Genomic DNA, 12749 nt, shown 5'->3' on the forward strand with positions numbered 1-12749 from the left:
ACTCTCTCTCTCACTCTCTCTCTCACTCTCTCTCTCACTCTCTCTCTCTCTCACTCTCACTCTCTCACTCTCTCTCTCTCTCACTCTCTCTCTCTCACTCTCTCTCTCTCACTCTCTCTCTCCTCACTCTCTCTCTCTCACTCTCTCTCTCTCACTCTCTCTCTCTCACTCTCTCTCTCTCACCTCTCTCTCTCTCACTCTCTCTCTCTCACTCTCTCTCTCTCTCTCTCTCACTCTCTCTCTCTCACTCTCTCTCTCTCACTCTCTCTCTCTCACTCTCTCTCTCTCTCACTGCACCCCCCCCCCCCCCCCAGGTTATCTGTTCTGCTCTGAAGCTTTTAAGCCTCATTTCCCCACCCACCCACATTATCCGAGTTCCAAGTCTCTAATTCGGCACCGTCCTCATGACCTGCCCATCTTCCTTCCTACTTCTCTGCTTCACCCTCCTCTCTGACCTATCACCTTCTCCTCCACCTCCATCTACCTATTGCATTCTCGGCCATCTCCCACCACCCCCCCTCCCATTTATATCTCAGGCCCCAGCCCCCAAGCCTCATTCCTGATGAAGGGCTTATGCCTGAAACATTGATTCTCCTGCTCCTTGGATGCTGCCTGATCTGCTGTGCTTTTCCAGCACCACACTCTCGACTCTGATCTCCAGCAATCCTCAGTCTCACTTTCTCCTCTTCAGCCCGGGGCAGCTGAGGTGACCCCTGTATCATGCTATTTTCCTTTGAGCTGTTTTACTAAATAATATTAGATGGTTGTTTATTGGCATCAGTTAGGAGTTGAACTCCTGGAGACTCCAGTAAGTAGCAGCAATATTCAGTGTTTTTGCTCGTGCCAGTCCAAGTCCCTTGAGCACAGCAGTGATGAGACTACATCACCAACATTTGTTACTGCACTCACTGCTGACGTGAAGAGTTTCTATTACTGACTGGGTGCATACTCAAATATTCTTTAATAAACTTGCCGATGGCCTGAATTTTGCTTTGATTGGCGTTCTTTGACCTTAGTGGAAGTTTTTTTTAATGCAATTTAAAATTAATGAGAAATCTGTTCTCAGACAGTTAATTCAGATGTGTAATTATATGCAGCAATGAACAACTAGGTAATTTTATTGCAATTTATTCTTGGGATGTGGTTGTCACTGGCATGGCTGTGTATATTGCTGAGGTCTTGCTGCTGTAGGAAGGTGATATTTGATCCTCTGCCTAAACCATTGTGTCCTATCTGCTGATTGTTTCTGATTGCAAACTGCAGGAAAGCCCCAACGTTCTGACCCAGTGGCCATCACCTCAATTTCTGTGCTTGTTATTGTCTTGGTAGAGCGTGGTTCTTTGTAAGTAAGTTCCTGAATTATTCTTTCTCACACCTTTTCCCCATATCTCCAGATCTCTCTTCCTTCCATTGTAGAATCTTCTTATACAGAAAATCCTCGCTAAAAGTGGCCAATTGAATCCTAGACAACGCACCTTGAAGCAAAATGATATTGTACAGAATGTTTGGTCTGAGGCTGCTTGCCTCTCTCCAGCCTGCCTGCCTGCCTCACGTCCCTGTCAGGCCGGCCTGCTCCAACTTTGCCTGAGATTTAAGACCCAGGCAAATCTCTGGCAAGGTTAGGAATTACACGGGAATGTCCAGGCATACAGGGGCATTAAGAAACAGCAACAACACAATGCAAATGTAGATGTTTAACTGGAGCACAATGTTAATGTGCAATGGTAGTGTACTTGATAATGTTAAATGAGAATTTCCAGTAAATGCCTTTCTTAAAAATAAACTTGTGTAATGCTGTTCATGACCTTTGGTTGTAAGATGGTGAAGTTCTTTATGAAGCTGTGGGGAAAGACAGCAATCAATGTGTGCACCACAAGGTCTCACAAGTAACTGGGTTGGTGACTGAATTGTTTGCAGTGACAATCCAGTCCGATTGAGAATCTCTGTGTCTTCCTTTTGGTGCCATGGTAATGTTTGTGTCCATCAGAGTTGGCATGTGGCCGGTGAAGATCAAGTTGGTTTCAAACAACCGGAATGTGCAGCACTTGCTCAGGACTGCATTTGCGTATCCACCTAAGGAACCTGTGGTGTAGAATTCAAATTCATATTTCTGGGGCTACAGGTTTCATCTGTGTTGAATAATGGAGGTGTTTTCTGAAATGATGTTGGCTTTTTAAAGTTTTTTTTATTCTAATGCAGTGCCTTCCTCTCACTAGGGCATTTCAACTGAGGATCACATGACCTTTCAGGATCCCATGGCATTGCTTGAGGAATCAGAGGAATACCTGGTTTCACAGTTAACCTTTCTCTCTCTCAACTAATATGGCAAAAAACCGATTGAGCCACCTCCTATTGGCTATTGTGGAGTCTTGCTGTGTGTAAAATGGCTGCTATGTTTGTCCACGTGACCATTGTTCATGTTGCAAAGTAACTCTATTGGAATCTATTTTCATTGAAACAGCCCGTCGTGAAACAGATGGGATCAAGTGCAATGTTACTTTTCCACTTAGTCCAATTTTACTTATTGTCTTTGAGCTCTTGGTTCTCCCACTCATGCAGCTGGGTTGAGGTTTTCCTGTGGAGAAAGTGGGGACTGCAGATGCTGGAGATTAGAGTCAAGGGTGTAGTGCTCTTGTGTTGCACATGAGGCAGTTTGGGTTGTTAGGTGTTAATGACGCGCTTTAGAAACACCAGTTTCTTCATCCTCTATGGTTTGACTGTTAGAGGCTTTGTCATGTTCAAGAAGAGTGACAACCTTGTTGGTTATGAAAATGTTTGCCCTCCGCATTGAACTAAGCTAATAACTGGCTTGATGGGGGAAGGATTAGGATTTGTGTCTCACTAATGGCCTGTCATTGGGTAATATCTGATCAATATGAGATTGTGATTGTACAAGACATTTTTGTTTGGAGCTCCTCCAAGAGGGGGGCTCACTCCCATCTTTTCCGGGTCAATTAGGCATCTGAAATAAATTCACGGCTAGCCACTGATGCCCACTCTTCCTAAATCATTTCTAAAATGTTGCTGAACCTTAATGGAGGAGAAGGTACTCTGTGGTTACGGTGGAACATATTTCTGAGGTAACTCTCCCAGTGCCTGTCCAGTCACTGGGCAGACAGGCCTGAATATGTGATCCCTCCACATGCTTCAACACTTAGTGGGACTGTTTGGTTTTGTCAATTATTTATAGACCTACTGAGTGTGCTGAGCTAATGCTTCCTGAAGTATCTGTACAATGAATCATCCAACCTGCACGTGACTCTCTCAGAGAAATTGCACATCACAGCACTTTTTACGCTGGATGAGGCAGAGTTATTTCAGGTAAGCTATTTATAAATTTGATTTTCTTTAGCTTTGAGTAGTGAACCAGTTAATTCCTTCAATATAGGATCCCTGATAGTGATGGGTGTGCTACCCAGTCGCAGGTAGTTGCAGCAGACTCCTTTTGGCTCAGATCATTAACCGTGTAGTGTAGCACACATTCCGTTCTTCAAAGTGGCTCATTTTCCTTCTGCAGTTGTCAGGCATATCACTGGTATTTGCTCGTTGTCCCTGACTTATCCCAGGATGTGCTCTGTGTCCCTGAGCCTGTTAGATATTTTGAAATTAGAGGCAACACTGAGACGAACAGCACAGGAAACTGAGGTTGAAAATAGTAAACAAAAAGTGGAGGTACATCAGGAGGTTGTAGTTTTAAATTCCGTTTTGGCTTCCATGGTTTTTGTGGAATGTGGGGAATGGTAATGCATGAAATTGGGAGGTCCTGGGTTAGAGAAGATGGGATAAATCTCCTAATACTTCAGAGCAGTGAAGTTACAACGAGAAAGTGGACTGAGGATTGGGCTGATCTCTCAGATGCTGAGGGAGAGACAGTGGGCCCCTGTTGCCTGCTGAGCTCCCACAGACCATGTAGCCCTTTGAATTGGACAAGGGAGGTGACCACCTGACAACATGGGTGTAGGAAGTGTTGATGTGACCGGAGAATCACTGAGGGAAAGACTGTAATATTCCATTGTCCAATATGTCCTGCATTAGATCTATTTCTGTGAGGAGGACACTAGTTTTCATTGAATATTGCAACACAGAGGGAGAGTGACCATTCAGCCCATTGTGACTGTGCTGACCCCTTGGTAGAGCTATCCAATTAATCCCTCTCTATTGTCTTTCTCCTAAACTCCTGTAAATCTTTTCATTTTAAAAACGTATTGGCTTCATTTACCATTTCCAGATGTGAACAACTCATTGTGTGAAATCAATGAAAGGTTTGCATTTAAATAGGACCTTTTGCAACTTTGGGATATTCCAAACCAACTTAGTCATTGTCGCACTTTAAATGTTCTTGTCCAGCAACATGATAATGGTCAGATACCCAGCAAATAATTTCTCCCCATTGAGTGTGCTCTGCTGTTTTTACATTCAGAGCAGTTTCCTCTCTACCTGCTTCTCCACATTTCCCCAGGTCTGAGAAATTGATTGTAAGTGGAGATTGGACATCATACATGGTGAACAATTGACACTGAAACCTGCTGTTTGCTTCCAGACTGTTCCAAATTTCTAGATTAAATTTTTTTCCTGTTGTTGAATGATGATCTAAAGTAGAGTGAGAAATTCAGATACTTGAAGGATGTGAATGAATTGATTTGTGCTTGGTGAAAGGGATTGTAGCAGGTGCTATACAAATGCAATCTTAATTGTGTTTTATATATAGAGCTTTACAGTCAGTTAAGTACTTGTTGTCATGTAGAAAATGGCAGCCAATGTACAAACAGCCGTGTGAGAATGACAAGGTCGTTGAGCTACTTCCTGGGATGTTGGTAGAGGGATAAGTCTCAGCCAGGGCCCGGAGGGTGGGATGATGAACAGCCACCTGCTCCTCTTTGACAGAGTGTCACCGGATCATTCATATCCACCTGAGGGAGAAGGTTGGGCCGCAGCTTAATGTCTTGTCCAAATATCAATGTGTCCTGAAGTACCTCTCTCTCTGAAAGCACGGCACTGGGAATGTGTTGCACTGTTGAATTCTGAACTCAGGACTTTGGAGTGGGACCTGGATTACACCTTCTGATTTGGAGATGCCAAATAACTAATTATTGTGATAGGGTAAAAGTATTGGTTAGGCCATTTTTGGAATATTGTGTGCAATTCTGGTCTCCCTCCTATAGAAAGGATGTTGTGAAACTTGAGAAGGTTCAGAAAAGGTTTCACAAAGATGTTGCCAGGGCTGGAGGTTTTCTACAAGAGGTAGAGGCTGAATAGGCTGGAGCTGTTTTTCTGGAGAGTCAGAGGCGGAGGGGTGACCTTGTGGAGTTTTATAAAATCATAAGGGGCATAGATAGGATAAATAACCAAGGTCTTTACCCAGCGATGGGGTGTCCAGAACTAAAGGGCATGGGTTTAGGATGAGAGGGAAAAGACTTAAAAGGGACTTAAGGGGCAACTTTCTCACACAGAGGGTGGTGCGTGTTTGGAATGAGCTGCCAGCGGAAGTGGTGGTACAGCATTTAAAAGGCATCTGGGTGTATGTGAATAGGAAGAGCTTAGAGGGATGTGGGCCAAGTGATGGCAAATGGGATTAGATTAGTTTAGGATGAATGATCACATAGGCAAGTTGGACTGAAGGGTCTGTTTCTGTGCTATGACTCTGAGTCTAGATAGGATACTTGAAGGTCACCAGTAAATCCAGTCGGGAAATTTGGGTGGAACAGCTTTTCCCAGAGAATAGCGAGATGGTAGAATTCACTATCTCCAGGAGTAGGTGAGGCAAATAGCAGTGTGCCTTTAAGCAGGCACTAGATAAGTACACAAGGAAGAGGGAAATAGAAGCATCAGCTGAGAGAGTAGGGAGCAGCCCTTAAAAAGCATATTTATTTTTAATCAGCCTGTTTTGAACATGATATAATACATCTTTGTGGGAGGTAGAAGTTGAACACAGGCACCTGTCTCAGAGGTAGAGTCACTACCACTGCGCCACAGAAGTTCTTCCTGCTATCTGTAGTGGGCCTGTTTCTGAGCTGCCAACTCTCGTAAAAAAAAAATTAAATTCTCATTTTGGTGTTCACCCTGTTGTGGGCTTCAAAGGTTTCAAGTGCATTCCTGACTCTGTTTTTTTCCAAATCTTCCAGTGAACATGAGACACCTGTTTGTCTGGTAGCACACATAACATTTAATATTTCAATAAAGCCTAGTATGATGCCGCAGAAAGCCATCAGACTTGAAGAGCTGGTGGGAAGGTGGTTCAAGTTATAATTCTCAGGCACCACGATTTTCCCTGCTCTTATTTGAAATGCTTTTGTATAATCTTTCACACCCACTGGAAGAATAGGGCAACTTCTGTTAAAAACATCTGATATTTAAAAATTATCAGTATTTTACAAAAATACAATACTCAGTATTTTTTTTGTTGCCTGTATTGTTTGGCAAAAATTCAAATCAATATTCAATCTTGCTTTCATCTCAAACTAGTGTGTGTTCGGGAAACTTCACATGATTGAAGGATTTGATAGGTGGGATTGAGAGGAACTGGTTTCTGAGAGAGCCTACAAGGGGCAGAACCTTGTGAGTCAGCATTTTCGAGGAGGTTTTCAGCAAGGACTCTATCATCATACTGAATCCTGAAACTTTCAAAATCTGAGATTGGTGGACAGTTGTGCAGGGTGGGTGGATGGAGATCAATCATGATCTAATGGAATGATTGTTAGAGAAGATTCAAGGGGCTAAATGACCTCCCTGACCTTTGTGACCAGAGGATCACATACAGGTAGATGTTGGGAACATGTTGTGACCATGTACTGCACTGTATTTTTCTATGTTCTATGAACTGAAAGGTGTACTCTCTGTGCTCTGTGGGTAGCAGTAACTATTCTGCTGAATCTAAGCATTGAAATCCTTTTTGGGAATAACTGGGCTCCAACTTCAACTTCCTGAGCAATGCTGGAGAAATATGAATGAGAAATGTCTTTATCTGGAACGTCTTTTCTTCCTGCTGAAGGCAACCAGGTTGTATTTGACCAGACCTAGGACTGAAGTAAAAACAAAGTGCTGGAAAAACCTGGCAGTTCGGGGTATAACTGTGGAGAGAGAAATAGTTAACTTTTAGAGTCTGACATGACTTCTTCAGAACAGGGACTGAGCTCCCCGTGGGGCAATTTGCTGGTGCTTTTGGAGAGAAGTTAGAGAATTGGGAGAGAAAGCTGCATAAAATGCTGGGAGAGGCAGATAGCATTACAATCGAGAATAGTAAGTTAACGTGTGTAGTCCGAGAAAGAAATGAAGTTTAGAGAAGTATTAAGCTGTGCTGTATGTGAAAGTGTGAAGTATGGTTGTATAATTGGTGGATTCCAGGTGCAGATTGCCTTGTGAGATTATGGTATTGTGGCAATAATGAGACCTGGCTCAAGGAAGAGCCTGTTAATTATTCCTCAGCACAAGGTGTTCAGAAAAAGAGAGGAAAGAAACAAAAAGTGGCATTTTTTTGGTTAAGGGGCACATTCCAGTACCAGCATTCAAGGACAGAATCCGTTTGGTTTGAGCTAAGGAGAAACAAGGGTGCACTTCCATAACTCAGTGTAAAAGTGGGAAGGATGTAGAGGAATAAATCTGCAATGAAATTACAAACAAGTAAACATCATGAAGTAGTTATATTGGGAGGGCTTTAGTTACCCATGTATAGACTGGATAGTGGCTGTGGAGGGACAGGAGTTTCTGGATTGATCAGGAGAATTTCAAACAGCATTGTGTCAAGTCCAACCTGAAAAGAGAAGCTGCTGGACCTGGTTCTTGGGAATGAGGTGGACAAAGTAGATCTAGTGATAGTGGGGAGCATTTTGACAGTGGTTGTTATATTATGAGGGTTAGGATGATGGTGGAAAATGACAGTGAACAATGCAGAGTAAGAATAATTGACTCAATTTCAATCGGGAAAAGAACAGAGGGTGAAGGTTGCTGGGGAATAATACTGGGCCACCCTGAAAGAGGAGATGGTTGGTCGCAGTGAAGGTATATTCTGTCAAAAGAGGAAAGGTCGGACAAACAAATCCACACCTCTCCGATGACAAAGTTATTAAGTTACAGAAGAAATGGTGAGCTTATGACTGATGCCAGGTAATGAATATAATGGAGAACAAAGCAAAATACGAAGGTTCAGAAGGGAGGTGTGAAAACAAATACGAGAAGCAAACAGCAGCTAGGAAAAAAGACTGGCAGCTAACATAAAGTGAAATCCAAAATCTTTTATAAGCATGCCATTTGTAAAAGGGCAGTAATATGGGGAGTTGGACCAACTAGGGATCAAAAAGGGGTTTCACTCATGGAGGCATGAGACATGTTAAATTAACACTTTTCATCTCTAGCTCTGAGGCAGATGCTGCCCAGGACTCTGAGCGAAGGAAGAATCTCAGTTAGGAGGGTTTAAAATAGATGTTTGGATGAACTGTTGGTATTTAGTTGTCATGACACCAGAAATCATAGTGATACTGGCAATAATCTTTAACTTTTTCCTGGATTTGGGGGATGGTGCCAGAGGACTGGAGAATTGCAAATATTATGTTCCTGTTCCAAAAAAAAAGGATTGTAAGGATCAGATCGGTACTTTAACTTTGGTGCTGAGGAAATCTCTAGAAAAAAATATTCAGATAGGATTCATAGTTACATGGAAAAACATGGGTTGATTAAAAAGAGAAAGCAATGGCTTTGTTAAGGGAAAATTGTGTGTTACGCACTTGCTGGGTTTGACTGTTTGAAGCGGTCACAGAAGGTTGATCAGGGCAATAGTGCTCATGATGTACTTGGATTTCAAAAGGCATTGGATACAGTGTCACATAACAGACTTGAGAAAACTTTATAGTTCATGGAATGAACGGGACACAGCAAGTTTCCCTCTGCCTTCACATCTTCAAGGAAAACTGTCCCACCTTCTCCAATCATTCCTCATAAAGGAGCTTTCTCTGGGTCCATTTTCATAAACTACTTTTGCGCACTCTCTCCAATGCATTCATCTCCTTCCTAAATGTGTGGTACACAGAACTATACACTATACTTCAGCTAAGGTCTAACCAACACCTGTATAGATTCAGTATAATGTCCCTGCTCTTGTATTCTATGTCTCAATTTCTAAGCCTAGAATTCTGTGTATTTTGTTAACAGCTCTCTACCTTTCCTGTCACATTGAATGACTGCATGCACATATACAGCCAGGTTTGCCTGCTCCTGCACACTCTTTAGAACAGCAGCCTTTGTTTCTTACATTCTCTCTGCATTATTTATCCCAAAATATATCATCTCACACTTTCCACCACATTGAACTTCATCTGCCACGATCCGCCCACACCATCAACTTGGCATTGTATTTTTAAAGCACTAAATCATCATCCTCATAATTTTAATTCTTCCAAGTTTTGTCTGCAAATTTTGGAATTGGTTGGAAACTGGGATGGTTGATGGAAATTTTCAAACTGCCGCAAAATTTCTAGTAAAGTTTGCCAGCGGTCAGAGTGGGTCTTTTCTTTTCCTGATGTATATTACTGATCTAGCCCTTGAAGTGTATGGGGCAATTTTGAAATTTGCAGACGCAAAACTTGGAAGAATTAAAGAATTATGAGGATGATGATTTAATGTTTTAAAAATACAATGACAAGTTGATGGAGTGGGCAGATCGTGGCAGATGAAGCTCAGTGTGGTGGAAAGTGTGAGATATTATTTGGTATAAATAACATGAAGAGACCGTGTGAAACAAAGGCTGCTGTTCTAAAGACTGTGCAGGAGCAAGCAAACCTGGCTGTATATGTGCATGCAGTCATTCAATGTGACAGGAAAGGTAGAGAGCTGTTAGCAAAATACACAGAATTCTAGGCTTAGAAATTGAGACATAGAATACAAGAGCAGGGACATAATGCTGAATCTATTCTGATGTTGGTTAGACCTTAGCTGGAGTATTGTGTACAGTTCTGGGTACCATACACTTAGATTAGATTACTTAGTGTGGAAACAGGCCCTTCGGCCCAACAAGTCCACACCGCCCCGCCGAAGCGCCACCCACCCATACCCCTACATTTACCCCTTACCTAACACTACGGGCAATTTAACATGGCCAGTTCACCTGACCTGCACATCTTTGGACTGTGGGAGGAAACCGGAGCACCCGGAGGGGACCCACGCAGACACTGGGAGAATGTGCAAACTCCACACAGTCAGTCGCCTGAGGTGGGAATTGAACCCAGGTTTCTGGCGCTGTGAGGCAGCAGTGCTAACCACTGTGCCACCGTGCTTGGAGAGAGTGTAGAAGTAGTTTATGAAAATGGATACAGACAAAACTCATTTATGAGGAATGATTGGAGAAGTTGGGACTGTTTTCCTTGAAGACGTGAAGGCTGAGGGGACATTTGAAAGAAGTTACCAAAGTCACGGTGGGGGGAGTGAGTGGTTGGATAGAGTAGCTGGGGGGAACCTCTCTCTTTCATTCATAAAAGGATTGAAAACTGTCTTTTGATCTTCAAGTGTTTTGCAAAAGCAATACATGTGGGGTGAGAACAAACTTTTTCACATAACATGTGGTCTGGGTTTGGCAGGCACAGTCTGGGAGTGGAGGCAATTTCAACTGAGGCATTAAAGAAGGCATTGGATGGTTAATTAAATAGGAGCAATGACCAGGGCCACATGGGAAAGGGAGGTTAGCATTACATCAAATACTGAGAGTACAGACATAACCTGAACTGAATTCTGTCATTCTCCTCTTGGGAAGTTCTGTAGCACCTACAAGTGAATGGGTGATGCTGTAAAGAAAAGTGCACAACAAGATCCCACAAACAACAATGAAATAGACGATCAGTTAATCGGGAAATGGATGGGATCTGAGGGCTGTTTGCTGAGATGGGGGGGAGGGGGAGGGGGAGGGAGAGCTGTTTGCTGGAGGTGGGGTGGAGGGCCCTGTTTGTTTGCGAAAGGAGGGGATGGGGAGACTACTGGTTGATGGATGCACATGCTGCACTGTATTCACTTTGGACTGAGTTCCTTCTCGTGCTTTTATAAGTGACCCCTACAAATGCCTCCAGCAGAGTTTTATACTTGTTAGTATTTGTATCTGTTGAACTGGACAGATTGCTGTCTGTGTGTGTGTCCAATTAGTATAATTGCCAGCAGCATTTATGCTCTGATTCCATTGCTCCTAGATCACTGCTGTGGTCTCGGAATGAGCATTGAGGTGCCCAGCAGCCTACGCTGACCGAGTCACAGCGATAGGGTGTCCAGAGGGTGAATCATGACAGCGCCATGTCAGTGAGACTCTGGGGGCACTGGCTGGGCTGCGCCAGTTTACTCTATCAATTACATTGTTGGTTGTTTTTAAACTTTGCTGCACCAGATGTTCGTTATTCCCTCTCAAATTCAACGGCAAAAGATTCTGTAGAATCTGCTCTGACAAAAGGTACCGAGGCAGGAGGATTGTTGTTGGGCTGAGAGCCAGGGAGTCTCGTACTCTTTCTGAAGGGTCACCGATCAGAAGTGGCAGCACTGGCTGTGTAACTGAGTGAACTTTGAACCTGCCAGGGAGGTTTGTGTTACTGCAGACTGCAAGGTGTTCAGGTTCATGCTTCCCTGTGAGGGAGAACAGTCAGGAGGAAGGGGAGGGGTGGGCGGGGGGAATGTGGGGGTGGTGAGGAATGGGTCAGTTGCTGAATGTGGTGCTAAGTCAGATGGCCATTCAGCGGGAGGTTTTAGGCCCCTGGGAATTTGGTCCTGTTGCAAACTGCTTATTTATTCTGAGACACTGAATCCACGTACAAGCTTTCAAATGAGACAGTGTGAATATTTAAAAGCGTTGGTGACCAACAAGATGCTGGCCTCTGAATCTGGGGGAGTTTGACCGTTTTACTGAGGGTGGGTGAATGGTTCTGGATTCACCAGTCTCGCTGTGTTTCTGACAGGTTCTGCAGCCACTTGTCTGATGTTTCTGTTCTTTTGTAGCAAGCCCAGGCTGACACGGACACAAAGTGCCTTCACTCCAGTGTCATTAGCATCACCTTTTACAGGTAAGAGATTTTTAATGCGTGTTGACTGACTCCTCTCTTGCACTTTCTTCACCTCTTTGTCCACTGCCTTTTCTTGCTCCACCACTTTCTCCTCCTATTCTACTCTCTATCCGTCAGCCTCTCTCCTTCCTCCCTCCCTCCTCCTCCTGTTCTTGTCAATATTCCAAGCTGAGAGAGGCAGTACTGCCCAGGCAGAGACCTGACATACCTTCTACTCCCGTAGAAACTTTGATTTGCTTCATCCTGAATAAATTTATTTAGAGTAACCATCCCAGAGACTGGGACCGTGCCCGGTTCTGAGTGAATCATTTCCCCAGTTTGTGCAGTGAGAATATACTGATTCTGATGATTGTACAGGGCTGTGCATGTCATGGAGTAGGGAAGAGAGGGGAGATAAAGATCTGGGCAGTAACACACTAAACGTTTCAGAAGATCCAGTGGTGGGCAGCAATTCAAAATGTATGGAGAGAAGACAAACCTATATTTAATAAGCATCTTTCACAGCATCCATAAGCACTCTTCGATCAATGCGAACTCCTGTAATATAGGAAACGCAACCGGGTATAGTGTGCAGCAATGTGATAATGCCCACGCTTGAGGCATAAATGTTTTTCTGGGGTAGTAGGTGGGCACACAAGCACACGCACCTATCATTATCCCTGAGGATATGCAGACAAGCTTGTGAACTTCTTTTGGGGGGGGGGGGGGGGGGAAACCCCTTTTCTTAAT

At 43.6% G+C, this 12749-nt stretch overlaps 1 protein-coding gene across 1 annotated transcript in view; it reads left to right on the forward strand.

Annotated features, from left to right (window-relative positions):
* The window catches only part of socs7 (suppressor of cytokine signaling 7), a 54069-nt gene that overhangs the window by 8882 nt on the left and 32438 nt on the right, over nucleotides 1-12749 (forward strand). The window contains 1 exon segment of the mRNA XM_072561301.1: nucleotides 11956-12020. Within this exon segment, the coding sequence (XP_072417402.1) occupies nucleotides 11956-12020 (65 nt within the window).

The sequence above is a fragment of the Chiloscyllium punctatum genome, chromosome 42 (genome assembly GCF_047496795.1).
Source record: "Chiloscyllium punctatum isolate Juve2018m chromosome 42, sChiPun1.3, whole genome shotgun sequence".
NCBI classification, from domain to species: Eukaryota; Metazoa; Chordata; class Chondrichthyes; order Orectolobiformes; family Hemiscylliidae; genus Chiloscyllium; species Chiloscyllium punctatum.